Source organism: Eutrigla gurnardus (genome assembly GCF_963514095.1).
Source record: "Eutrigla gurnardus genome assembly, chromosome: 23".
NCBI lineage: Eukaryota > Metazoa > Chordata > Actinopteri > Perciformes > Triglidae > Eutrigla > Eutrigla gurnardus.
This window is the reverse complement of record NC_139934.1, coordinates 4,211,471-4,238,120: the sequence shown is the minus strand read 5'-3', so window position 1 is coordinate 4,238,120 and position 26,650 is coordinate 4,211,471. Positions and strand designations below refer to the sequence as shown.

General features: G+C 40.1%; 1 protein-coding gene across 1 annotated transcript; it reads right to left on the bottom strand.

Annotated features, from left to right (window-relative positions):
- Window positions 1-1,760: 1,760 nt before the first annotated feature.
- Window positions 1,761-21,097, bottom strand: LOC311009074 (uncharacterized protein). Its single transcript, XM_084003047.1, has 19 exons — window positions 20,964-21,097; window positions 18,755-18,989; window positions 18,282-18,669; window positions 18,037-18,132; window positions 17,530-17,763; window positions 17,304-17,451; window positions 17,153-17,179; window positions 16,823-16,887; window positions 16,607-16,729; window positions 15,782-16,150; window positions 15,198-15,225; window positions 4,411-4,648; window positions 3,915-4,290; window positions 3,694-3,789; window positions 3,214-3,595; window positions 3,095-3,121; window positions 2,922-2,986; window positions 2,693-2,815; window positions 1,761-2,534 (listed from the first exon to the last, which is right to left on the bottom strand). Exons 2-19 carry the CDS (start codon window positions 18,979-18,981, stop codon window positions 2,133-2,135), a joined length of 3,414 nt encoding a protein of 1,137 aa, XP_083859173.1. The 5' UTR covers window positions 18,982-18,989; window positions 20,964-21,097; the 3' UTR covers window positions 1,761-2,132.
- Window positions 21,098-26,650: the final 5,553 nt, after the last annotated feature.

Sequence of the window (26,650 nt, the reverse complement as noted above, 5' to 3'; positions counted from 1 at the left end):
AGCACACACACAATTTGAAATATAGTAAAGATGAAGGACAAAGTACCCAACTCAGCAAGTACCTAAAAATGTGTCTACTTTTCACCCTTTAGCCTTCAAAGGTACCGTGTACTTTCATCTGTAATGTTTCCCGTCTAACAGTTTTCTGGCAAGTTTACCGAATCAACCGGCACAGTTGACCACAACTGCAGGAAACAGTGCGAGTGACGGAAGTGACAGATCATCCACACAGATCACTCTGTTCCAGATGTCTCGTCATCATGTGTGATTCATTAAGTCATTTCACGCTGCTCTAAATTTAGACTCTGAGCTCATGTTCTTGCTACAACACTTGCCAGTACTATTCCATGGATACATGACTTCATCTCGATAATTGCTGCACGTATCTGCGGAATCGGCAGGCGACTTCAGCAGATTTTGGCTTTGATAGCAATATGGTTTCCGCTTGTAGGCCGAGTAGTATCGACCTATCACATTTGAGTGGGTCAGGTGCACAGTTAATGTGGGGAGCGAAAGAAGCAGAACAACTGTCTTGGTTTTTGTCTGTTCTCGTCTTGTTATTTTGCAACCAGAAGGTGGAGCTACGTACAACTGAATGCTGAATAAGACATTTGTAGGCAAACAATATGACAACACCGTGGTAGCGATCTGTCAATCACAAGGTAGCCCCACCCCCTAAAGCATCCCCTGCTTTATGGTCTTATTTCCATCTAAATGGACCACAATTTACGAAACGAACATCATGCTGGATTGAAGAAGACTTGAAACTAGAGATTGAGACCATAAACTCATGTTTACCATGTTTACTGAGATAATACATCAAGAGAGAATTAGAGTAATTTTCTCGGAGACTTCCAAGCAAATGAACTTCTGTTGTGGTTGCCCCCTGATGGCCAGCAGAGATAATGCAACCTCCAAAATATTGGCCATTTGCACCATCACCTTTTAATTTCCTTTCATTTTACTAACCTGGGTCCTCGTTCGGTCCTGGTTCTGACATCTTCTACAAACATCTTTAAGTACATGTTTGTTTGATAAAGTTTGAAGCAAACGGCACATCTATGGAGTAATTATTCAAGTATAAAGCCCAAGTTATGCTTCCGCGTCGACACAACGCAAGGGGGCTTGCGGACCCCTTACGTCCTTGCGGACCCCCCTTACGTCCAACGCAAGGGCCTGACGTGTACCTCCCAAAAATCCTAGACGCACGTCGAGGCGACGCAACACCAACGCAGCGGCATTGGCTGTGATTGGTCCGCTAACTACATCCGCTGGAGATCGCTTTCCGGTTTCCACTCATAAACACCGCCATTTAAACTTTTAAAAGGCTACTTTTATTGTTTGCACCTCGTTTTATTGTTTGCACCTTCTCGCTTTTGCACAAAGAAATAAAACACCAAGTTCTGAAAAATTGTGGACGTTTAAAGCCGGAAAGTAAACAAATAGGCTATAACGAGGCTAACGACGATATACGTCAAGAGTCTCGGTCGGTCGGTCATTCTTTACAAAAAACATAGCGCCCTCTACCGGTGTGGCATTGAATTGCATTTCGACACGTAAACCCAACGCAGAACCATCACGGTCTCCAAGCAACTGCGTGGCCGTTGCGTGGCCGTTGCGTGATCACTACGCGGAAGCATAATCAGGGCTTAAGTGAATAATATGCTAAACATGCTTAACATTCATTTTGTGGTGGAACCTGCTGTATAAATAATGGTTGAGCAACAAATGAATTGCCCTTAAATTGATGATTTGTAAAATGACAAAACTTCCTTTATTTTTTCAAAATAAAACATTTATTTTCAGTTTCACAATTAGTATCTCAAGGTTGCCCAGTTAGGCAATGGAATAAAGTTTCACAGTGCATTTGTCACATTTAATTCATTAAAATAAAGTCTACATTTAAACACACAAGTCTGGTATCACGTGGATGATAAAATTGTGAAAATTCAAGCTTTCAGAAAAGGGTTTGACATGTGACAAAAACATTAAAATACAAAAACAACTTGTGCATAGTTGCCTGTTGCAGGTCAGTGTTGTTCAAATACTTTTACAGTAAAATAAATATCAAATATCATATATGCAGTATAAACACAAATACTTCAGATCAGCTTGCATCATGGTTTCTCAGATCATAAGACTGACTCGATGCTGACGCCCTGTCCTTCTGTGACTCCTCCCTCAACAGGGCAGATGACCAGCGGGGCGGCGTTCTTCCCATCATCTTGAACACAGGGGTTAAAGTACGGGTAGATGGGCTCGCTGAAGTCACACCCGCTGTACGTGTAAATGTGGCTCTTTGCTTCGGCGTCGTAGAAGGACACCGATCCTTCCTCGTAGTCCAGGAACACGCCCACTTTCTGGGGCGTTTCCTGGAGGTGGAGGGCGACGGAGGGGCCGGCGCAGGCGCTCAGGCTGCCGCTTTTACGCCGGCAGATGGAATAGAAACCGCTGTCAGGACGCACGGCGATCATCCCCTTCCTGTTGATGGACTCCTTGGCCACGCCGAGATCCCAGTCTGGTTTATCCCCAACCTGCAACACAACGGACCAAATCCAGAGTCAGACAGGGTTGATGGCTTTAAATGAAGGGATCTCCTATCATTTGTGATTTACTTTAGGTGTGAATGTATCACATGCAGAACTTTTGTGGGAGTTTAGTTTAAGTTGTTCTCCTGTTTCTGAGCTCTTACCTGAACCTCCCAGTAGCGTCTTCCAGATGTGAAACTTTGTTTCCCCAAAACGCAGACGCAGGAGTTGAACCTCTGAGGATTGTCTGGGAGTGGGGCGTTATTCTTCTGGCTGCTGACGGTCACCTGTGGATCAATAGAATCAGTTAACATCAACATTTTCACCAAATTACAGACATTCTCACATTAATGTGGGACTGAACTCTTCACACGTTTCATCTCATGATCATACCTTCTTTCTGTCTGCAGACAGGACCAGCCAGCCTGAAGCCGTCTCAGGATCCAGAGTGACATTGACTGCAGAGACAAAGAAGGAAAACAGTGAGTCAGGTCATACTTATTTAAGTAAATATTAAAAAATAATGCTTATTGAAATGCAAAATGCATGTGTTAATGTAAACATACCTGCATATTGATTCAACTTGTCGGCTTCTGCAAAAAAAGAAGAAAAAGGTTATTTTCATGCACTGATTTTCCCATAAATCATTGGTCAGATTTCGATGTTCTGTGAAAAGATGACTGACCATCAGCAGACAGTTTGTGTGAAAGTTCCTGGCAGATGTCCACCAGCTTGGAGAAGGCTCTGGTCACCGCCCCCATGCAGTTATCTGATTGGACCGTGACCTCAGACCACTCTCTGGTGGACGGGAGGCGACTTCGAGACGGGATGCTCTGCAGGAGGGTAACGGGGTTCTGAGTGAGCTCCAGCTGCTTCAGCTCTCGGCCCCTCGCCTGCAGCTCCAGGATTTCCTGCTCCAGCTCGTGGAACAGCATCTCGGCTCTCCTCTCGGCTTCCTGCTGCCTCTCCTCCAGATCCTCCTCCAGCCGGGCCTGGTGTCTCTCGATGGCGTTTATCAGGAGCCTGCTGACCTGAGCGCTGCCCTGTATCTCCCTCTCTGTGACTTTCTGTCCATTGGAAGGAGAGAAACATGTTAATTACAGATCCAAACAGACACAACTAGTTTGTCAGCCCTTTAAGTTCATGCATCCATACAACAACTTACTTTGCTCAGATCCACTGAAGTTTTGATCTCCTCCATTTTATTCAGTCTGGCATGGATCATCTGTTTAATGCTGGCCTTCGTTTCCCTCAAACAAGTCTGCAAAAGAGAAAAACATTGTTTTAATATAATGTGCTTTGCAGAGAAGCTGGATTAGATTGGAAGGCAACAAGGGAGATCCATGAGGTGATTGAAGACGATCAATGAAGTAAAGGCCTCCTCACCTTGACCCTCTTCCTCTCCTTCTCGATGGGGACGGTGTCGTGGCGTTTGTGCTCCTTCTCTGTGCACGTCACACAAACAGGCTTCTGCTCTTTCTTGCAGAACATCGTCAGCGGCTTCTTGTGTTTCCTGCAGAGGTGACTGGTGACGAAGGAGGCCGGATCAGTCAGCCGGTGTCTCTGCAGCGCTGGGTCCCTCTGGTGTGGTGTGAGGTGATGCTCACAATAAGACGCCAGGCAGCCGAGACACGATTTGACCGCCGGAGACTTGACTCCGTAGCAGATGTCACATGGAACCTCATCGGCCTCGGAAAGTTGGATTAGGGAGTTTTTCCTGCTTCCTGGTGACACCACAACATCCAGGTCCTCCAACTGAGTCCTTTTGATTAGAAATACATTATGTTAAAAATACGTTTTAATACAAATCAAGTTCAACAATTTTCATATGCTTTGCCTTAAAAACGTTTCAAAAGTGATGCAAATCCAATTGAAAACCAACCTTTTGTAGATTTCAATGATTTCGGCATATCCATGGTTGATCCGGAGCTGTGGACGCTTTCTGAACGTCTCTTTGCACAGCGGACACTCGTGCTTGCTCTTCGTATCCCAGAAGCCTTCGATGCAGTCCAAGCAGAAGTTGTGTCCACATGGGATGGAGGTGGGGTCGGTGTAGACGTCCAGACAGATGCAGCACTTGAACTGATCCTCAAACGGCACGGCGAGGGTCATGTTGGTGGCTGGAACCCAAAAATATCACGTTAAAGTCTTGAACACAACGTTGCATAAGTTTACAAAACACTGCATGTTTGAATCGTATTCGAAAAAGTTGAAACCAGTTCACATAACTTTCACAATTAGATTTTAAATTTTCTTTTCAACACCAAAATTCACAAATCACAAACAAACAAAGAAAACCATTCATGAATAAATACACTCTTCCATGCTTTTGAGACAAAAATTGCAAACTTAAACATCAAAATTAAACAACTATGTTAAATTTCGTATCTTCATAACAAACAACTTTTGGGGGAAAATCTTTAAATAAAGACTGTCTATATATACGTACAAAACCCAATTTTTTGGATCATTTTTTAATAATTTCAAACTATAAATGCCATGTAATTATCCCCAAAATACAATCCATCCAAATCACAATGTATTCTCCTTTTTTTTTCATGTTGTTCTTATTCTGTCGCCGAATGTCAATATCTTCTTACCTTTCTGGGTTGTCATGTTGAGCGTCCTGATGGTCCCACTCAATCGTGGCATATATCGCAGGTTGCAGCGTGTAGATGTTTAAATACTCGCAGACACTCCCTTTTTGTAGAAGGGTTAGTCACTCACTATCTGATGCCTGTTAAGCTCCTCCCTGTTGGATTTCAATCAACTTTTTTCATTACTCAAACATTCCGGTTCGTCCAGTTTTGTATGACAGTGTTTCTTAGACAGAATTCTACCCTGCGGTTATGTTGATGAACTCTTTCCGGGATTGAAAGGTGAAGTCAGACCAAACTGTACTAGAACGTTTCATTCACATCGTATATTGTGCTGTATTATTGTTTTGTGGAATGTGTTTAATTGTCCAAAACGTGATTAACTATTATTAAAGGCAATTTAATGTGCAAAATAAAATGTACGAAAATGTGTCAAGTTCAACTCTTGAGGAATACCAGTTTAACATATGATCTTTGGCTTCTAGATACAGACATTACTCCCAGAATGTACTGTGAAGTATTAAAAGTGGGGAAAAGTGGGGGTATTAAAGGGAAATACCTCTTTAGCTGCTTATTTCTCCACTATGTTCTCCAGCTAGTTTTGGGGTAGTGTAGAATGGGGCTTTAGAGTAAATTCAAACAGCTTAGCATTGAGCTGAAATTTACCAATGCGATCTTAAGGAATTACGTGACCTCTTAACGTTGCATGTAATGTGTTAAATGATGTGCTAACATCATGGTTGGGCTCAAAATAGGTTAGGAATTTTGCAATAACTGGGCTAAAAATAAGTACAGAATTTTGAAATAACTGGCCTAAAAATAAGTACAGAATTTTGCAATAACTCAGCACTTATGAGTAATATTGTCTTACTCACTGTATAGCACTGAGCTTTATGCTAACATATTCAAACACTGAAACACTAAACTTACGTTGCACTGTAATTTTAACACACTATGATTAATATTAATTCCTATTAGGGCGAATTTCTCCCCGAAAGTCCCTGCAATATGAGTCATATGCGTCTACACACACAGGCAGCCAGCAAAAGACAGACAGTTAATTATATGTCGCAGCTACACACCTGTGGTCTAGTAGAAACAGACAATGTGTCACACACTTGTACGCAACTAGTCTAAAGTCGCTAACCCTAGCTGGTTAGCTGGTTAGCTGGTTAACTGGCTAGCTGGCTTGCTAGTTAGCTGGCTTGCTGGTTAGCTGGCTTGCTGGCTTGCTGGCTTGCTTGCTGGCTAGCTGGTTAGCTTAGCAACATCTCCACTGAGTAACTGAGCTTGTGCTGTAGTCATGTCCACATGCAGATAACATTAACACCAATCACTGGTCTATATAAAAGAACAAGCATCAATTTCATTTTAAATGTATTAATGGAGAAATGATGGTTAGTAGCTGCCGCGTTGCTAACGTAGCAGGGCAGACTCGTGCCAAACAACGTATTAAGCGACAGACGGCAGCGCCGGTTTATCTGCTACACTTTTGTAGTGCGGGAGGAATGGATGCCCGTCGTCTATTTACATACAGTCTATCTGCTTTTTACGTAATGACATGTTATGCAAATTACAAAAATGTACAGCTGTGGCCGAAGCAAATGCCGTAAAAACTTTGCATTAACGTTTAAAAATGAATTCCGAGGACATTTTTGTTCAAAATGTCATAGCAACCCATCAACTAGTTGAGATATACAGTATATCAGTCCAACATTTGAAATGTAGTGGTAAAAGCATATAATACCCAAGTGAAGTACAATTACCTCAAAGTACTTTTTATTTTTGGATATCATTTGTAAGTCAGTTCATAAATCTAATCATGCTTTTTTTTCTTTTTTTCCTACAACCTGTACGAGGTGAAATGTAATTTGATCTGACCAACGTCTGAGATCACTCTGTTCCAGCGTCTGAGTCTTCGGAAGTGATTTCACTGGATCCGTACTTTAGACACTGAGCTAATTTGTTGCAACACTTTCTATTGATACTTGGCTCAGGTAAGTTTTCCGGAAATCAGCAGGTGCCCTGCAGCTACCTCATCTTGGCAAGCAACAAGCAAACCCTCCTATGCATCACACGGCGTTAAGATAATAATATGCTAGCGCTCTACATTAAATTCACACATTGACAGCACAGCCTTCCGGGGCAATTTGGGTTCAGTATCTTGCCTAAAGACATTTTCGCCATTTGGACTGCCGGAGCCGGAGCCTGATTGGAGGCCGACTTGCTCTACCTCCTAGCTGTCCCAAAGGAACCAGTCCACTGCGACCCTACTGTCTCAAATCAAATTTGGTTTTGTCCTCTTCAGCGAAACCAATTTAATGTCTGCCGAGTTCGGATCCCAGGGTTTGAACCAGTAACACGAGGTACAGACAAGTCAACCACAAAACCTGGAGCAAACCCAACCGGATGCGTCACGGCTTTTTTTTACGACTCGTTAAGTTATAACCTGTAAATTGATTTCATGTCCTCACATTAAATTCACAGGACAAGATAGATAAAATGGCAGTAAGATAATCACATCTAACATGCTTTTATATTTTTTAACATAATTATATAGATCTCGTCTTTTAATGCATTAGAAGTCTAGAAGGCTACATGAGGTTGAAGTGAGACCATAAAGACGTCCATAAAAAGTCAAAGCCAAAGGAGACGTCAAAGGACGTCTTTGTTTAGGCTACATGTAGAACACCTTATATCACTAATGACATGTTATTCACACACAGCCGTCATATGAATCACTCCACCAGGTGTGTACAATATGCTGGTTATTTAAAGTTTCCGGCTGCTTGATCTGATTACGTATGAAGATCTTCCATTTTAATATTTAAGTTATTTATTGACAACAGAATGAAATTAATCGAAGTACCAAGGCATAGTAAGGCCACTGTAGGAAACAAAAATAAAACAGACTGGGGAGGGCAATATTCGGAGAAAAAAGTTATGAGAAAGATTTCGCACATTTATGAGTTTGTAAAGTTGCAAATTTATGAGAAAAAAGTTGCAAATTTACAAGCTTATAAAGTCATAAATTTGCAAGAAAAAAATAACTCACTTGATGTGTGATGCCTGTGTGTATTATATTATATATTGCTCTGTTTAAATTATTGTGCTTTGTCAAATTAGTAACGTTAGTGGGGTTTTTTTTACGGTAAATGAGGATGCTAATGGAATATATCTAGCGTAACTTCCCATGGATGAACATGTGACAAGGTCCTTTGAGTGATGATGCTGTTGATGGTTATTGTTGGTTTTATTTATGAGGCCAAATTGTCATCTTATGGGTGTTTATTATTTACTTATTTTAGGCAGTTGGGTTAATATGCTAGCAGTAGTTTTCACTTAGTATGGAGTATGCCATGAGACTTCTAGAATATTATTTCTAATGTGGAACGTATGTAGCTGAAATAAACAAATCTCTACATTTGCGACTTTACAATCTCATAAATATGTCACTTTTTTCTTGTAAATTTGCATCTTTATAATCTCGTAAATGTATGTTTTTTCTCGTAAATCTACAACTTTTTTCTAGTAAATTTGCATTTTTTTCTGGTAAATTTGCAACTTTTTTCTTGTAAATTTGCTACTTTTTTCTGATTTTTTAAAAACCTACAATGGCCCTAATAAACTGTTGGAGTGAAGGGAGTGGCTAAGGAAAAAAATGAAAAAAAAAAAAAAAAACGTGCTGTGGTAAAAATGAAGGAACGAAAGCCAAATTGTGTGTCGGGGCCAAATGAGATTGGCAGCCGTGCACTCAGGTGTTTCTCCTGATTAAACTCACTGTACTTAATGACCTTCCATCACTGGAAAATATGTCACCTCAAGATCCCTGTCTGTAGCAGAAAGCCTATGTATAGACACACACAAAGTGGCACTGTTTGCACACAGATGCTTTGTTTTCATGTTCAAGCAGCGAGACAACTTCTATAATGTCACAACGGCATTCTTCACTCATTGTCATGACAGATGAGCTATTGTGTTATCTGATCCCAGGTGACAATGACACGATTGTGAACGGTACACTGCCGGCAGGATTTCACTCTAAAGTACAGCGTGTTCTCTGACAGCGTTGAAACAATGCAATCTATCAGGTCATGCCAAAGCGTCTCACACTGACATGCTGTCATTTTTATGGACTGAAACCAAGATAATCCAACTCACCTGTTATTGTTGTCCATCCAAACCAGCGTTCCTTACAGATGCAATTTAGAATTATTAATTCATGATCGAATTAAAAACAACGATGCAAAAATGGAATTCAAAAGATCTGAGACGAGAATTCCCCTGGCTTATTTGGGGGGGAAAAATAGGAAAAAATACTACATAAAAAGTTATGTGATGTACAACTCTTTGGAACATGGATTTAGTACACCGCTTTAATCTTTTGTTTCCGCATTTTACATCATGTTATTCGTTGGATTTATTCTTTATTACACTTTCTTAACTTGTTATTGTCATCGGATTTTTTGTTCGTGCTACCTATCTTGCTTTTTTTGTTGTCCGTTTGCCGATAAAAACAAATGAGCATTGTAGAAGCTACAAATATCCACTAATGAAGCAAATGTGTATTAATCCGCGGCTGAAAATAGACCCCGAGAAATGCAACTTTTACTCCAGTTTGAGATTCAAAATGTTGCCCTTTTAACAAACGCTAACCAGCCTCAGGTGTAGCTTACATTGTGTTTGGTGCTAATGTTAGCATGCCATGTAAACATACCTACTTAACCATGTTAGCCTGTAGCTCTCTCTGGACTCGGGTCTTGTTTATCTATTAAAGTATATATTTGTGTTTGTTCTGTTTCCAAAGATTTACAACTTCAGTAGGAATCAATGAGCCTACCTTGGGGAATATGTCAGAAAGTATTTATACAGATTTAATCATGACAGAAACATTTTGCAATACGAGGATAAATCAAGGAATATTTAAATAAAATGTAATATAATTAATATTTTGAATTTTACTCAAGTCTTGGATCAAGTAGCTTGTGTTAGCTTTCTTGTGTATTTAGTGAATGTAAGTGTAAATCTGATGTTCTCTATAATATCATTGCAAATTTTGTCTTAAGCAAATGGTTTCAGAAGGTGAGGTTTCTGAAGCAAAGCAAAGGTGTGCTACATCGACGGTGTTATATATGCATTCATACGTCACCAGAATATGCTCTTGTTTTCACATGTATGTTGAGCTAATGTTAACGTTGACGCCACGCCGGCGAACTGAACAATCTGGAAAGACCAGAGCCGAGATATACGTTTACTGCAGGAGCTGGATGAATGGATGGATGGCAGGTGTGCAGGTTGATGGAATGGAGAGCAAACCTGCAGTCTTAAAATTGCATTCTCTCTTCTGGTCATCGGGGGGCGGGCGGCCAGAAGAGTTGCTTCGGTGTATTCCGTGTTTAAGCCACGAGACAACTTCTAAAAACATGGCATGTCATGGCATTTTTTAGTCTTTGAGAAAATGCACTTTCGAAACAAATCCAGTCGTATCAGATTAGCCATCGTGTAATCTGATCACAGTGTGAACGGTTCACTGCCAGCAGGATAACAATCTAGAATAGCGTGTTCTCTCTTACAATGACAACCTACAAAAGCTTTTTGACGTAAAGGAAAGCAAAATTCCAGAAGCCCAAAATTCCAGAAACCAATGGTTTCACACACACACACACACACATTCACACATTTTTAAGTATCGCATTCACACGTTTAAAGAAAAGTTGTGTGGAAACCGCAAAATATATATTTTTTATTATGGAAAATAAAGTTTTTCCACTCACTTGAGATGTTTAAAACCGTTCTCCATGTTTCTCTTGTAGGACTTGTAGGACTGTTTTGTAACTTTTACGACTTCTGCTTAATTTACCGGCAGATTACAACCATGCATTGGTTTTTTTGCCTTTTTGCTCTCCTGCAATCACAGATCCATTCACCTCCATCTGACCTGCATTCAGCTCATTCCCTTCACCTGATGAGTTCCCCCGCCTGTTCCAACAGCTGCTCCTCGTTTTCCTCATCAGCCTTTCTTTCTTATACCGGCCCAGATTCACTGACCCTCTGTCAGATTATCCCGTGTTCCCCACCTAGCTGCCTGCCGCAAACCTTGCTTGTCGGTCACTTTAAAGGCATTTCTTTTTTTTTATTCCAAGAAATCTAGCGATGTATGAATTCACAATACGCTAATTTCACAATATTGTTAAAGGGATATTAAAATACTATTTAAGACAAACCTATGACTCAGTTTGGTTCGATATATTCAAACTGTATTTCAGTAAATTCTCATGAAGCGCATGAATATAAAACAAGACTGAACTGCATTCATACACTGTTTTCTTTGGCCACATACCTGATGACTGATGTGCTAAATGCACTGACTGTCCGTGCATGTGATTACTCACGTGTCAAGGTTTTTTTTCGTGTCTGGGTTGCAGCCAATGTGAAACTCTCAAACGTGTTCTTTCAGCTCTTGGCCCGTTTACTCAGAAATGAAAAGTTCAAGGATAAAAATCTAGTGTCCAAACAGAAGTGTTGATAAGAGCTGCTCAGTTCTGCAGCGAGGGGGGGTAGGAGAAACGCCTGATATTTGGATTTAATCGTTATTTCTGGGGACAAGGCAAGAATTAATCTGTTTATTTAAAAAAAAAATCTGAATTCCTAAAAGGGCAAAGGGGAGGAGCTGAAGCATTGATTTGATCTGCGTGTGCTGCACGTACTTCAAACCAGTTGTTCTATATGTGGCATTTTTATATATTTTTTTATTTAAAAAGAAATCTCTCAATGAAGTTCAAGGGAAAGCGTATTCTCTCCCAGATCAGGGTCGCCATTTTATACACGTGATTTTACGAAGATTTACAACAAAACTACTCGCTTGTGTAAAGTAGTATTAGGGTTAAAATTAGTATGTTTTGTTACATTATTTGATGAAAATAAGTTGTTTTCACTTGGGTCTCCTGGGTGGAAGTCCTGCGTTTGTTTGACCCAACCTCATTGCGGATTTCTGCGAGAGTCCTCTTTAATGACGTTAAAGATAAAGAGAAAACACCCTTGAAATGGAATTCGAGGGAAACTTAATTGTTGTCTCGGTAATAACTTTATACTGCAGGGCTTTTCCAAATCAGTTTCCAAAGTAGAAGGTTCCACTATTAGTTCCATAATTACGTGTACGGTTTGTTGGCTGCTCTAATGGTTTTCTCTGAACGGGTCCATTGTGGTTTTGTCCAGTTCTTCAACAGAACTGGATGGACGGGTTTGCTCAAGTTGTACTTATTTTTCTTTCATTTTCTTACAAAACCTTTTTTTATGTGCCCAGATTTGTCGTGATTCTAATTTTTTCTAAGATTCTAAATCGATTCATAGGTTCCAAAAATCTATTTTTTAAAAATGTTTTTTTTTTTTTTTTAATAGTAAACGTTTTGCATGAATTAATGTTATCTTGGGTTTTAGATTTGACTTTATGTATTTACATTATTGTAATCAGTTAAACTGATACAAAATATTTGTATCATAAAAACTTATGCTGTCATGGGGGTTGGGTTTGGGGGGTAAGGGTTAGGGGGGTTAGGGTTTTGGGGGGGGGTTGGGCTTTGGGGGGGTTGGGATTGGGGTTGGGTCTTTTGGGGGGTTGGGGTTAGGGTTAGGGGGTTGGTGTAGGGGTTGGGTTTTTGGATGGTTGGGGTTAGGGGGGTTGGAGTTGTGGTTGGGGGGTTGTGGTTGGAGGGGTTGGGTTGGATTTTTGGGGGGGTTGAGGTTGGGGTTGGGGGGTTGTGGTTGGAGTGCTTGGGGTTGTTAGAATGTCATTAATTTTGTCATAAACCAAAGTCTTGATTAAAAACAGTAAGTAAATAAGTAAGTAAGTAAAAATCAGTAGGATTCATCCTCTGAGAAGCATGAACGTCCAGATACATTATATTCTCTAGACCGACGCTGCCGATCCTCAAGGCATCGCGGCTACAAAAACAGAAACGTATGTACAGTTCTACAGATTTGTGCATTCACCGCTCCAGGATCAGGTTTTAATGCAGCCCGTCTCATTTCAAAGCTTTCTTTTGTCCAAATTCATCACAACCGGTTCGTCACTTTCGGTCGATGTGAACCTCTCAAACGTGTTCCTTCAACTCTTCAACATGTTGTTCAAGGTGTCGAAAGAAAAAGAGAAAACAGAGTCGTCTTTGTCTCCGACTGAATCCCGGAACAGCAGAGTTTCCAGCAGCGTGTGATGAGCACAAAGCTTCAAGGACATTCCCTTTTATTTTTAAAAGGTACTAGTGATTCATTTATTAATTACACGCGCCACCTGGTGGTTGTTTTGATTTACAACAGCTTCAGTTCCTTCAGGTTAGAAGCAGAAGCTTTTAGCCTTTAGCGACACCTAGTGGTCATTTACAAAAATACCATTTTACATGCAATGAGAGTATTTTACAGTTTTTCTCAATTGTTTACACACAAATACTGGTACTTGAGACACAATGACCACAACATGTAACTCATGCACCAACCCCCTGAACTAACTCTGCTAAACTGCAAGCACAATTCCTGCTTTACACTCAAATTGCAGTTCTAAAACACACTTTTTTCAAAACACTACACACAATTCTCTGCATTTGGCACAATTTTCATGAAGAAAATCTCTTGTTTTCACAAGGAACACACTGCCATTCAAAATTCTAAAGTTAATTTCCCTATATGCACACTGACTCATCACATGGGAAAACACCTGCAACACAGTTTTACAATTTGCAATCAGAGCATTAGCAGAAAAGTGCAACAGGTGAGCTCTTCTGTTTTGGAGCAATGGATGCCAACATTGGCAACAGAGGCAGAGCCAGAGGAGTGAGAGTAAGAGGAGGAGCCTAGCATGGATTTGCCATGCTAGGCTATATTTCCCCCGCTGCTTGGCCATCGCTTGCATTGCCTGTGATGTGGATGAGGTGCTGTGGCCAGACCGAAACAGAAGAGAGGATGTGGGATAGTTTTTTTTTTTTTTTGTAACTGTATACAGTAAATTCTTCTGGTTTTGTATGTAGACCACTGGCAACTTTGTGTTGGTTGGGATGAACACTGTGTACATTACAGTATTCTTGTGGGAAAAATAAAATATATAAAAACAATATTCTAAAATATATTACAACACATTTATGTATGTACAGTCTGTAGTGAGTGTAACACTGAAAAAAAAAGGCCTAAGTCATTATGGTAAATGGAGAAGAAGTGTTCATCGTGTTTTACATTGAGCACATCAGTGTTCAACCGGTTCTTATAAATGTCTATTCATATGATGGTTTGTGTGTGTCATTTGAAAAATACCATTTTGAGAAGAAATAACATTGTTTTGAATGTAAAGTTTCATTTTGCAGGAGAATTGAGGGGTTTTGCCCATTGTGTGTGTGTTTTTTGATTTGTGTGTAGAGTTCTGAGAGTATGAGGCATGCTTTCAGAAAATGTGTGTAAACAATCGAGAAAAACTGTAATAGATGTATTAGTCTTATGATATATAATTGAGGGCATTATGACAGAATTCAAAATTTACAAAAATAGAAAAACAACTTATTTCTTTCTGTTTTCATGAGGTTTATTTATTTACTGTGAAATGATATACATTATTTTGTACATTTAAAGCTTACACCATCAGGAAAAAAACCTTCATAAATGTAAGCAAAAATAAATCAATAGAAAAAGGTTAAAAAGAAAGCAAAACAAGTGTATCCTTGTTGTAAATAAGCAGAAGCTCAAAATAATAAAATGTGAAAAAAAATAGTCCCACGCTTTTGTACTAATAAGAAAGAAAATGCTTCATGTTCAGCACACTTTTTCATATATAAAGTATTGACAACGGACTTAAACTCTTAACGGCAATCAACAGGTGAACATGTGACAATTAACAGTGTCAAAAAATGTTTTTTAACTATTTTTTAGTACATCAAAATGATAAACAGCATAAATATCAGTGATAAATAAACAGTTCCACAGTTATAGACATGGCTTAGTAGTTTAGTCCCAGAACCATTTAATTATATGGTAATATTCAAATATACATTCAGGTATTTAAAATGCTGCCAGGTGATTTTGTTACAGTGCACACTTGAGCTCCCAAATTTCTCTGCTGCTCTCTGATGACATTGAACGCATCACGCATTAAAACACAAAGGTAAAAAAGGAAATGCTGCATTTTGCACAGGGAATTCCCAGTACAGTGACACTACAAACATCCAAACACAAATTTGCCAAACATTTTTTTATTTTGAACCATCTGATTGTGAGAGTAGCGTTAGCTGTTTATATACAGTTTTAATTTTTGCAGCGTTAATTCATGCCTCATTTGCATTTTCAAATTATCAATAGTGGAACAAGTACTCAGATCTTGTATTTAATTAAAAGTTGAGTGAATGTAGTTACTTAGTTTCTTTCTACCATACAAATTGATGAATGTGTTAACAAGAACATTAACGATGATGTTAAAATGGAAATTTTGATCAAATTACAGGAAATGTGTCTTTAACGAGAGCAACGAGTGGATTGGTGGAAATGTGGGCGGGGCCTCAGAGAGAGGGCCCTCTTGTTTAAAGGGTAGAAGGGAACCTGAGTGACCTCATTAAAACGTTGTCATGACGATGAGGAAATGTGCGTGGACTTCTCCCCCCGAGGGCCACGAATTCAAAATGTCACTTCGGCGCTCGCGGCCTCAACGGGGCAGATAACCAGCGGGGCGGTGTTCTTCCCGTTGTCATGGAGACAGGGGTTTAAGTACGGGTAGATGGGCTCGCCGAAGTCACACCCACTGTACGTGTAAATGTGGCTCTTTGCTTCGGCGTCGTAGAAGGACACCGATCCTTCTTCATAGTCCAGGAACACGCCCACTTTCTGGGGCGTTTCCTGGAGGTGGAGGGCGACGGAGGGGCCGGCGCAGGCACTGAGGCTGCCGCTTTTACGCCGGCAGATCGCCCAGTAGCCGCAGTCGGGGCGCACCGTGATGGCGCCCTTCCTGTTGATGGACTCCTTGGCCACGCCGAGATCCCAGTCGGTCTTATCTCCAACCTGCAACACCGAAAGAATATCAGATATCCAGGCCGACTATCACATAGAGAAAAGGCACAGCACACTTTCAGCCACAAGGGGGCGTTGAAGAGTTTTTTGTTTACATCAAGACATTGAGCAAGTCCTTGACCTTCACTTTCAAATTTAACAATGTTTAAATACATTTAAATGATCTGATTATTTGTTGCAATAAGACATAAAAGTATAATTTACACAGCAGACAATAGTTATAGTAGTTTTATTGTCATTTTTTCTATTTTATTTATCTTTCCTGACTGTTGCGGTAGCTTTTTTTTATTGTTTTATTATTTTTATTATTGTAATACACCACAACAGCATGTTAACCCCACTTGGCAATAAACCAGATTTTGATTCATGATGAGGAATTTAAAAGTTTTTTCAATAATGCGAGCAAACACACAACACATTATTATAAGTGAAGGTCGGGGCTCCCACCTGGACCACCCAGTAATGTCTCCCAGAGGTCAAGCTTTGTTTCCCCAGCACGGAGACGCAGGAGTCGAACCTGCGGGGGTCGTCGGGGGGCGGCGGCTTCTTCTGCTGGACGCAGAGGCTCACCTGTGGATCGACACCAACGGCACCGCGACGTGTTAGTGTTATCGACAATCCACTCCGAGTCTGTCACATATATTCATAATATCACACTTTTACCTGTTTCCCATCCGTGGACAGACACAGCCAGCCCGAGGCGGTCACCGGGTCAAGGGTCACGTCCACTGGAGAGGGGAAGAAGGAATTTGGTTTTGACGTCTATGTCATATAATGTGATTTTAATAATCACAGTTTCAACCTTTCAAACAAGAACCAGATCTATTTATTGGGTTGAAAACAAACTTTGGGTCAGAAGTCCTTCATATTCTGGTGCAACTCAACTTTTTAGCAGAAATAACGAAACAAACCCAGAAATCTGTCATATTTACATGGAATCTCTGGAATATGAAAATGATAAAATAATAATTAAACTATAGATCAGACACATACCTGCATATTGATACACATTACTGATTTCTACAAAAAGAAGAAGAAAAAAAGTTGTTAGTCTTTCAACAGATGATTTTTTTTTTATGTACAAACAGTAAAATAAGCTCATTGGCAGACAGTTATAAGATATGATTATATTATAGTTAGTGACCTTCTGTGGACAGTTTCTTTTCCAGCTCATGGCACACGTCCACCAGCTTGGTGAACGCCCTCCTCACCGCCCCGATGTAGCTGGCCGAGTGAACCCTGACCTCAGACCAGTCCCTGCTGTACAGCGGAGCACTCAAAGAGGGGAAACTCTGCAACACAACAGGGACACACAGTAAGAACTTCATACGTTTTGGGATGGAAACGTGGACGCCCGGTGACTTTCCCACCTGCAGCAGGTGAAGCGGGTCCTGGGCGTGCTCCAGGTGCTGCAGCTCGCTGCGTCTCCTCTGCAGCTCGTTGATCTCCTGGCTGAGCTCCTTGACGAGGTCCGCCTCCGTCCTCTCCACCGCCTCCTGCCTCTTCTCGATCTCCTCGATGAGCGACGTCTGGTTCTTCTCGATGACGCTCACCACCGCGTCCACCACCTGAATGCTTTTGTGTATCTCTTGTTCTTTATTCAGCTGCAAAGAACAAATAGTGCTGTTAAATAACATGCAAAATAAGAATATAAGAATATAAAAGCAATAGCACTATATATTTTCCATATCAAGGTACAATTGTTGCATGTCCTTTCAAAATAAAATGTCTCACAGGAAGTTTGTTTCATAGTGCTTTATCTGGGGAGACTACTGCTTTTGTTCAACCCCGGCTGTATTTAACAGCCTTCATTCCAAAGCAGGTTTAGAAAGAGCAAACTGCAAGAAGACAACAACAAATTTTATAATCCAACGTACTTTTCTCACTTCCGCCGCAACGTTGATCTCCTCCAGCTTACTGAGTCTGGTCTGGATCATCAGTTGAAACTCGGCATCGACCTTCTTCACCTGACCCTGCGAAAGGTGAAACACAAATCCATCATGGGGATCACCGAGTGATTCACAGGCAAACAGGTGCAGAATATACAGTATGTTTTTTATGATTCTGTAGCGTCATGAAGACGTTTGAGGGGAAAAAGACCGAAGTGGATGCTTTTCCTCACCCTGACCCGCTTGTTCTCCTTCTCTATCGGGACGACCTCGTGGTGTTTATGGTCCAACTCTCTGCATTTCACACAAACGGGCGTCTGATCCCGCTTGCAGAACTTATCCAGGACCTTGTTGTGACTTCCGCAGAGGTGAGTGGTGACGAAGGTGGCCGGGTCTGTCAGCCTGTGTTTGGTCAACGTGGGATCCCTCAGGTGAGGCGTCAGGTGAACTTCACAGTAAGACGCCTGGCAGACGAAGCACGATTTGGCCGCCATTATGTTTTTTCCCTGGCAGAGGTCGCACGGAACATCGTCATTCTTAGAACGTTGTCTTGCGGGCAGACCTTTCCTTGATGGTCTTCTTCCTGGGGCTGGTTTGTACGCTGGCTGACCCTTTATGGACCTTTTTGATTCAACACAGAGCTGGTTAATCAAAATGCTGGAATGAATTTGATTTTGCAACACATGGTTTAAAAATGCATACAGACTTTTTGAATTGCTCGGTGATGTCTTTTAAGCCGACGTTGATCCTGAGCTCTGGGCGGGTTTTGAAGGACTCTTTGCACAGCGGACACTCCGACTTATGTCTCGTATCCCAGAAGCGTTTGATGCATCCCAGGCAGAAGTTGTGTCCACACGGGATGGAGACGGGGTTGTGGAAGACGTCCAGGCAGATGATGCACCGGAACTGGTCCTCGGACAAGGCAAAGGCCATGTTTCTGACTGAAATAGAAACCTTTTTGTCAGATTTTAACACTTCCAACAGAGTAGCATCCATTTTTGTAAAATGATAAAAGAAAAGAAACTTTTCAACATTATGTGGAGAAAAAAGAAAACAACAAAAGTCCCAAACATATTATAACATGTAATAATAATCATAAGAAAAAGTAATTGGATCAGTAGACTGGGTCTGTGTATTTTAGGTAATCCCTAGTGTTGGAGATATGTTCATAGTACAAATAAAACGTCTCTATTGTTACAATATGCAGACGGCATGTTGCTTTAAATTGACTAAAAATGAATTAAAAACAGCTATCGAGGATAAATAATGTCTCAATCAAAACTATCACTCTTTGTTTTATTTGAAAATGACTTTTTCGGATTTAAGATTGCAGCAATTAAAATAAAATATTCATCCATACCCGCCTTTTAGAGCCATTAATGAAATGACGCCACAGAAGGCGAGGCCGAACCCGGGTTCAAATCCCAAATGTATCTGCTGTTTGGTTGTTTTCCCATTCGCTGTAGACAAATCTACAGTTACATGCACTGACTCGTTTTCAGGTTATTGGTTTACCCATGGCATCTCAAGCAACAAAACAAGGAGTCCTTAAACCTGTACCGGAACAAATTCATGATTTATGCTTCCCTTCACAAGGTCAAAAATATTGCCTTTCCACCATTAATTGCTTGTTTTGTTGTTTCTCAATTACCACAAATCTAAATTGCATGATGCTTTCACAGAAGCAACAATTAGGGTTATTATAAAATAAGTGGCCACTATTCAGAAGTCTGAACCTGATCTGCCAGATGGATTGACCCTGAACTAATGATGATCAAAATCTGTGTGGGAAAAAGGTCAGGTGCTTTCCAAAAATGCTTGTAGGGTGAATCAGTAAAGCATCTGTCAATGTGTCAATCAATCAATCAATCAAGAAAAGCCTTCAAATGCCGTTCTTTTGCTCTTCTTGAGTTGAAGAAATCCTTTGCCGTTCCGATACAACTGATTCAGCAACTTGAACCCCTTCAAGAGCCGCCATTATTGTAATTATAGAGTCGTGCAAGGTAACAAAAGTCTGACCCTTAATTTAATTATAGCCTTGAAGGAGAACAACAACAACAACAACAACAACAATAGGAACTCTGTGACCTACCCACACCTCTGTCCTTCTATCAGTCTGTCATCTGTCTAGCTTTCTCTTTCAAGTCAAGGTTTTATATTATGAGAAAAAAACATTTTGTATGTGTTGTTTCACCAAATGAAAAAAAAAAAAAAAATTCTACAACTAACATGTTTACTCCATCACATTGCTTGTGGCTCTGATCAACTCACAAAAATATTTTTGCCATTTTTTTGTTTTTGTTTTTGTATATATATATATACAAAAACAAAAAAATGGCAAAAATATTTTTGTACATATATATATACACATTTGTTCTTCGTAATATTTGTACGGTTTTGTATTGTTCTTCTGTTTTTGTTGTTGCTTGTCTGTCTATTCTCATTGGTGAATTCCAAAGAGTTGGTAGGAGACACTTATTCACTAATTGATTTGTTTACTCTGTGTAATATAAAACGTTCCCATGTTGCCTTAGGACACATATCATGTGCCAAAAGAAACATTCACCACTTCAATGCTGCTGCAGATCGAACATTGGTGATGAAATATATTTTTGTTATATAAAACATAAACAAAAACATTAATGTCATTATTCTGCACTTTCTAAATAGGCTGAAAATGTCTTATTTACCACTGAAACAGTGAAAGGTGTTCAATAAAATTTAAATATTTTACATGCGATCCATCATTTTGTATACATTTACTTCCAAATGATACTCCCTGACATGTTTGGTACGTCAGCACAATGGGTTTTTGTTGTGTGTGAAAAACGGTGCTCCAGTTGAAATGAGGGTGAAGGAATGTTGCTGCACTAGTGAATTCAGAGAACATGCAGAAGACTAATTAATTGACTCACATTAAAATGGGAGTGTCCAAATGTCCCGGCGGTGCAATTGGCTCAGGTCAACGCCAAGTAATCAGGCACAGGTTTGAAAATGACACAGGAATGTTGCTCACCCCATCTGTTGTTTCAGTTCAAACACTCAAACTCTAATAAAAGCAGAAAAAGACATTTAAAATAGGTGAAAGTGTTCTATAAACAGTTCCTCACATGAAGATGTAGTAATATTCTGGTCCTCTATAGATTAAGTTCTCTCTTTACGCTGATGATACGAGCATTTTACTCTCAGTTAAAGGTTGGAGCCACGTATATAATTCAAATTCAAATGGCAGCTTCCTCAAAAAACGCTCGTCCCAACAAGCTGTACCCAGCATGCCGTTCGGCGGTGTAGCATTTAATCACTGGACCCTTCTTCGGTTCCTCAGTGTTAGGCCATGCCTGAGGTCAATCGGATAAATCGTTGCCGGTAAAAGAGGAGCCACTGAACAACAAAAACAACATTGCTGATATTGTTTACTTTCGCGGCTTGAAGCAAAGACTACTGATAATCCCTCCGCTGAATAGAACCAACGTCTTACCTGCCGGCCGACAGACAGCTACTCCGTAACAGGCGTGTTAACAACTGTATGCATCTGGTCAAAAGAGACATCCTAAAATAGACACGGGGCGAAACCTTTTAGGTTCCTCCCACATTGGCATCTGTCAAAACTGGAAGTTCTTGTTCTCCTGTTGAGCCCTTGCCAGCATTTTCTTTTAATTGTCTTTAACTGTAATTGTTGCCTCTACCGAGAGCAGCCGAGGCCCCTAGTGGGTGCACAGAGTTACTGCAGGGGGTCCCCGTAATGATTTGACCCCAAACTTTTTTTATGTCCAAAAAATACACCCTAACATTATTACAACCTATATTAAGCAAATATAAATCTTCCTGTTTGTTTAATATTATGTTGTGAAATTGTGATGTAGAAATGCCAAAATATCAATCTGTCAACAATTATCATTTTAATGGCTTAGCATTGTATACCTACATCATTACAAAGTACTCTTATACATGGCACTACACATTATTATTGGCCCGGTCTAACAGGGAACATTTTTGTGGAAATAGTTGAATATTTCTAGTGTTAAAGTTCTGAGTTATTGAGCAATGTTGATTCTGGTCTTTGTACAGGGATCCTGCGTCTTCACATGTCTTACCCTAAATGTTTCCATCAGCACTTCCTCACGTGAAAATAGTAATATTCTAGTCCTCTATCAAATTATATGCTGATGACATGAGCATTTTTCTCTCAATTAAAGGATGGATCTTCGTATAAAAATTTAACTTTAAAAGCTTCTTCAAAAATTGCTCGTTCAAACAACTCACCGGACTTCGTCAACAATTATCGGATGCTGATCAGAATAAATTGTAACTGATTACTTTCAATAGTGGGAAATTCTGCAAACGTTCCTTTAACGTACAATTAATTTTCTTTACAATATCTGCGCATAGCAGCTATGGTTTGGAGAAGGTTTGGACATGATTTAAACTGCAAATAAACTACACTTAAATACACACTTGGTTGAGGTTCATTGCACCTGAAGGGCTCACGACGTCCTGGACTGGTTTTGGTCGGGCGTTAAACAGTAAATTCGAGTGTAATTTTGACGCTAACTGCTACGTAAGTAGGCAAAAACATTCAAGCAGTAACATTGTGCAGAATACTAAAACTAGTAGGAAAGGAATGTACGTGGTTGTGTGTAAACTGATACGTTCTTCTCTGTTAACACATTAATGCAATTAAAGGATTGATTTTACAATCGCTGCCTCGGCTCTGCTTTCATGTTTTTGCCAAGTTGGAGATTCTTACAAGTACAAGTGTCAAAGTCCTGGCGATGTTGGACTGCGTCATTATAAGTAGACGCTACAGAGATCACAGTAAGTTGGTTTATAGGTCATCGCTGCTCCCTTATCTTCAAAGATGTATCATTTGAGTTCTCCAACAAATGTTCAAGTCTATCATTAATCTATCATTAATCTATCCAAACTCCATCATGGGACAGACATCGCAAACCTAAGACGTCATCGCTCTGTCCCCGACAGAACATTTAAAGAACAGGACAATCGGAAGCAATCCGTCCGATGATGTACATTACAGTTTAATGAGTCTAACAATGTAGGTCAAGATGGTGGATACACCGTTTTTTTAACATATTAAATGTTTAAATGTAGGGCAAACGAAACACGCATGAAAATATGTTGCCATGGTGATGGAATTAAATAAATGAAATACGATTATTATATCTATGATTTCATGGTATTAGGATTTACAAATTTCTAGTTATTATTTCTATATCTTCAATTCTACCACAAATTAATGGAGAATTTCCAAATTTCCTTTTTTTTTTCAGATTTCCATTTCTTTAGCTAATAGCTGCTCTTTTTTTCCTGATTATTACCATAATTATCTTTATATATTTAAGTGATATATATGATGAAGGTCTGGATGCTTCCTCAGAAATACCTAATCGTGAATCAGGTTATGGAAGTCTCTTACAAAATCCTTCATTAATATTACCATTCCAATCACCACATGAAGAAATACATTGACTGAAACACAAGAGTATTTCACCTGCCCGCGGAGATAAGGCTTGCTGAAACAGTGTCATCTTTTAAATCACTTCTTAAAACTCATTTTTATAGACTTGCCTTCCTGTGATGCCGTCTTTTTATCTTTTCATCTTTTTATCGTTTTATCTATTTATCCCTTTATCCCATTATATTTCTTCACCTCAAATTAATTTACAAGCTAATAATAATTTCCTCTGGCCTCTGTACATTTGTTGTTGTTTTGCTTTTACTGTATTTGTGTGTGTACTGTGATTTTTGACATGTCAAAGCACTTTGTTAACTGCTGTTTTTAAAGGTGCTATACAAGTTATTATTATTATTATTATTATTATTATTATGAAACATTTTTCTCACACCAAGAAATGCTGTTAACTCTGTGGAGATTCATCATATATCATATATTTGAAGACTTGAAAATGTGGTGTTTTAAAAACATTAAACATTTTAATGCAACAATTAAAGTTGTCGTTTTCCTTTCCTACTCCGACTGAGAAAAGGCTACGACGACTCTTAATATCTGTATGTGTTCTAACATTTTGTGTTCTTTTAGAGATGAGTACGTGACGTGGGTAAAAGGACGTGATGTCGCAGGTCGGGTTCCCTCCTGTCCTCGTTCACTGACGAGCTCGGGTTACATTTGTCTTGCCAGTCAATCAGTAGCCCTGTCGACTAGATAGACGGTTGGTAACAGGATAATAAGCATCCTGTGTTCATTACTGGGTGGAGCCCGTGTGTTTATGTGATTGCATGTTTGCTGCCAACCTCCTATTATCAGCAGGTGCAGGTGAACTTTGCAAATATGCAGCTAAACTAGACTGCGAGAGGTCCTGTCGCATCGTTCAGCCGCTGTCAGCTTTTGGTTTAGTCCAATAAATGTCAACTTAATGCGACAGCACTTCAAAAGATCTCCGTTTCCATATTTCTGGCAATCGATGCCTTGTGGTTCCATAAACGATAAAGTGTTTTTTATTAACCATAACCACAACCGCACTACTTTACCTAAGTTCATTTGTTCTGGCTGCCCAATGCTTAAATTGAGAGATGAGTGTTGCGTTTTCTTGTTTCCTTGCAACCATGAGCTAAATAAAAACCAAACTCTGAATTAAACACTTTTTAAGGCGACCAATAAATATTCCAATCAACTTTCATGAAGAAAAAACACACCAAGGTAGGGTTCAAGCTCCAAGACGAAAAACATGGAGAACTCCATGGTAGCGACCTGTCAATCAGCAGCTAAGCCCCGCCCCCTAAAGCATCCCCTGCTTCCTGGTCTGGTGGACTCTAAATGGACCATAATGTACTAAATGAACATCATGCTGGATTGAAGAAGACTTGAAACTAGAGATTGAGACCATAAACTCATGTTTACAATGTTTACTGAGATAATACATCAAGAGAGAAGTAGGACCATTTTCTCATAGACTTCTATACAACCAGAGAGGAGTCGCCCCCTGGTGGCCAGCAGAGAGAAGTAGGACCATTTTCTCATAGACTTCTATACAACCAGAGAGGAGTCGCCCCCTGGTGGCCAGCAGAGAGAAGAAGGACCATTTTCTCATAGACTTCTATACAACCAGAGAGGAGTCGCCCCCTGGTGGCCAGCAGAGAGAAGAAGGACCATTTTCTCATAGACTTCTATACAACCAGAGAGGAGTCGCCCCCTGGTGGCCAGCAGAGAGAAGTAGGACCATTTTCTCATAGACTTCTATACAACCAGAGAGGAGTCGCCCCCTGGTGGTCAGCAGAGAGAAGTAGGACCATTTTCTCATAGACTTCTATACAACCAGAGAGGAGTCGCCCCCTGGTGGCCAGCAGAAAGAATGCTGAGGTACTCCACTTTTCAGAACCAGTGGTCGCCTCCTGGTTCTGGTCTGGAGAAAGGGTTGTTACTCGGTGGTGGATCATGCACCACAACATCGGGTTCTGGAGTTCGGGTCTTTTACCGTATCTCGTTTGTGTGGAAGTTAAACCGGTTGTGCGGGGTTTCCCTGGGGTTCATATTTCATATATATTTGTCAGATGTATGAGCCGTGGCACAACACGTCGTACACTTCTGTGCTGTAAATCAAAGCGGAGTCTACGTGGGTTCGTCGAGCACACGTTACCCCCTTAGGCTGATCCACTCCATAATTACTGCCACACTTTCCAGGTTTCATTGTTATATTAATTAGCTTTGGGGGAGGGGCTAAAGGTTCCTAAACATTTCATTATTTGCTGAGACAACTTAAAGACAATCTACATATTTGTTGCGAAATTACCCTGAGTTGGTTTTTTTTCAGCTAGCTTCTTTCGGTAACCGATTGGTGATTGACTTGACAACCCCAGTGCATTCTGGGATGCACTGACCTGAATGATGATGGAGATCTTCTATCTAACAGCTCACCTCTGTCCAACAGAGAACTCTCAGTTGTGTAGTTCTTCCTCTGCTTTACTTTTAATCATATTTTTATCATCACGACGCAAAACACGCTCGTATACAGAGTATGTTATCCTATTTTTATATCATGTTTTTACACTTTTTACACAAAGTAGCTGTTGTGTGGTATATTCAGTATCTGGGTCACCGTTATCGAACGGCACCACGGTTGCTACTAGCAACTGAAACCAGACAAGCGAAGAAAATCCACCAAATTTCATAAACTGTATGTTTTTTGTTGTTGTTTGTTTCATCTTTTGCTCGACTTCTATATGTCCTGTCTGCACATATATAATTATAGAGCCATACTCTTATTATAAACTGTTTGATTACACTGCAATTAGCCTATTGTTCGCTTTTATTATGGTCTATTATGGTCTGGTATTTTATGAATGACCGTTGCTATGGATGCATTTCTGACCAAAGACAACGGAGGACCATTTAAAATTTTTAACTTGTAATTTAATTCACTTTTAAAGAAACATTTTGTGTCAAATGATTGATTGATTTCGTAAGTAGCCGTGTAATGAGTGGGATGATGACATCGAGCCAACGGGTCGTTATTGTGAACTGAACAAGTGGTGCATTGTGGTTAAACAAGTTTAAAAAGGCTCATTAGTGGCAGATGAGGTAACATGTCAAAAGATAATTTAACCAAAGGGCAGATTTAAATCTGTT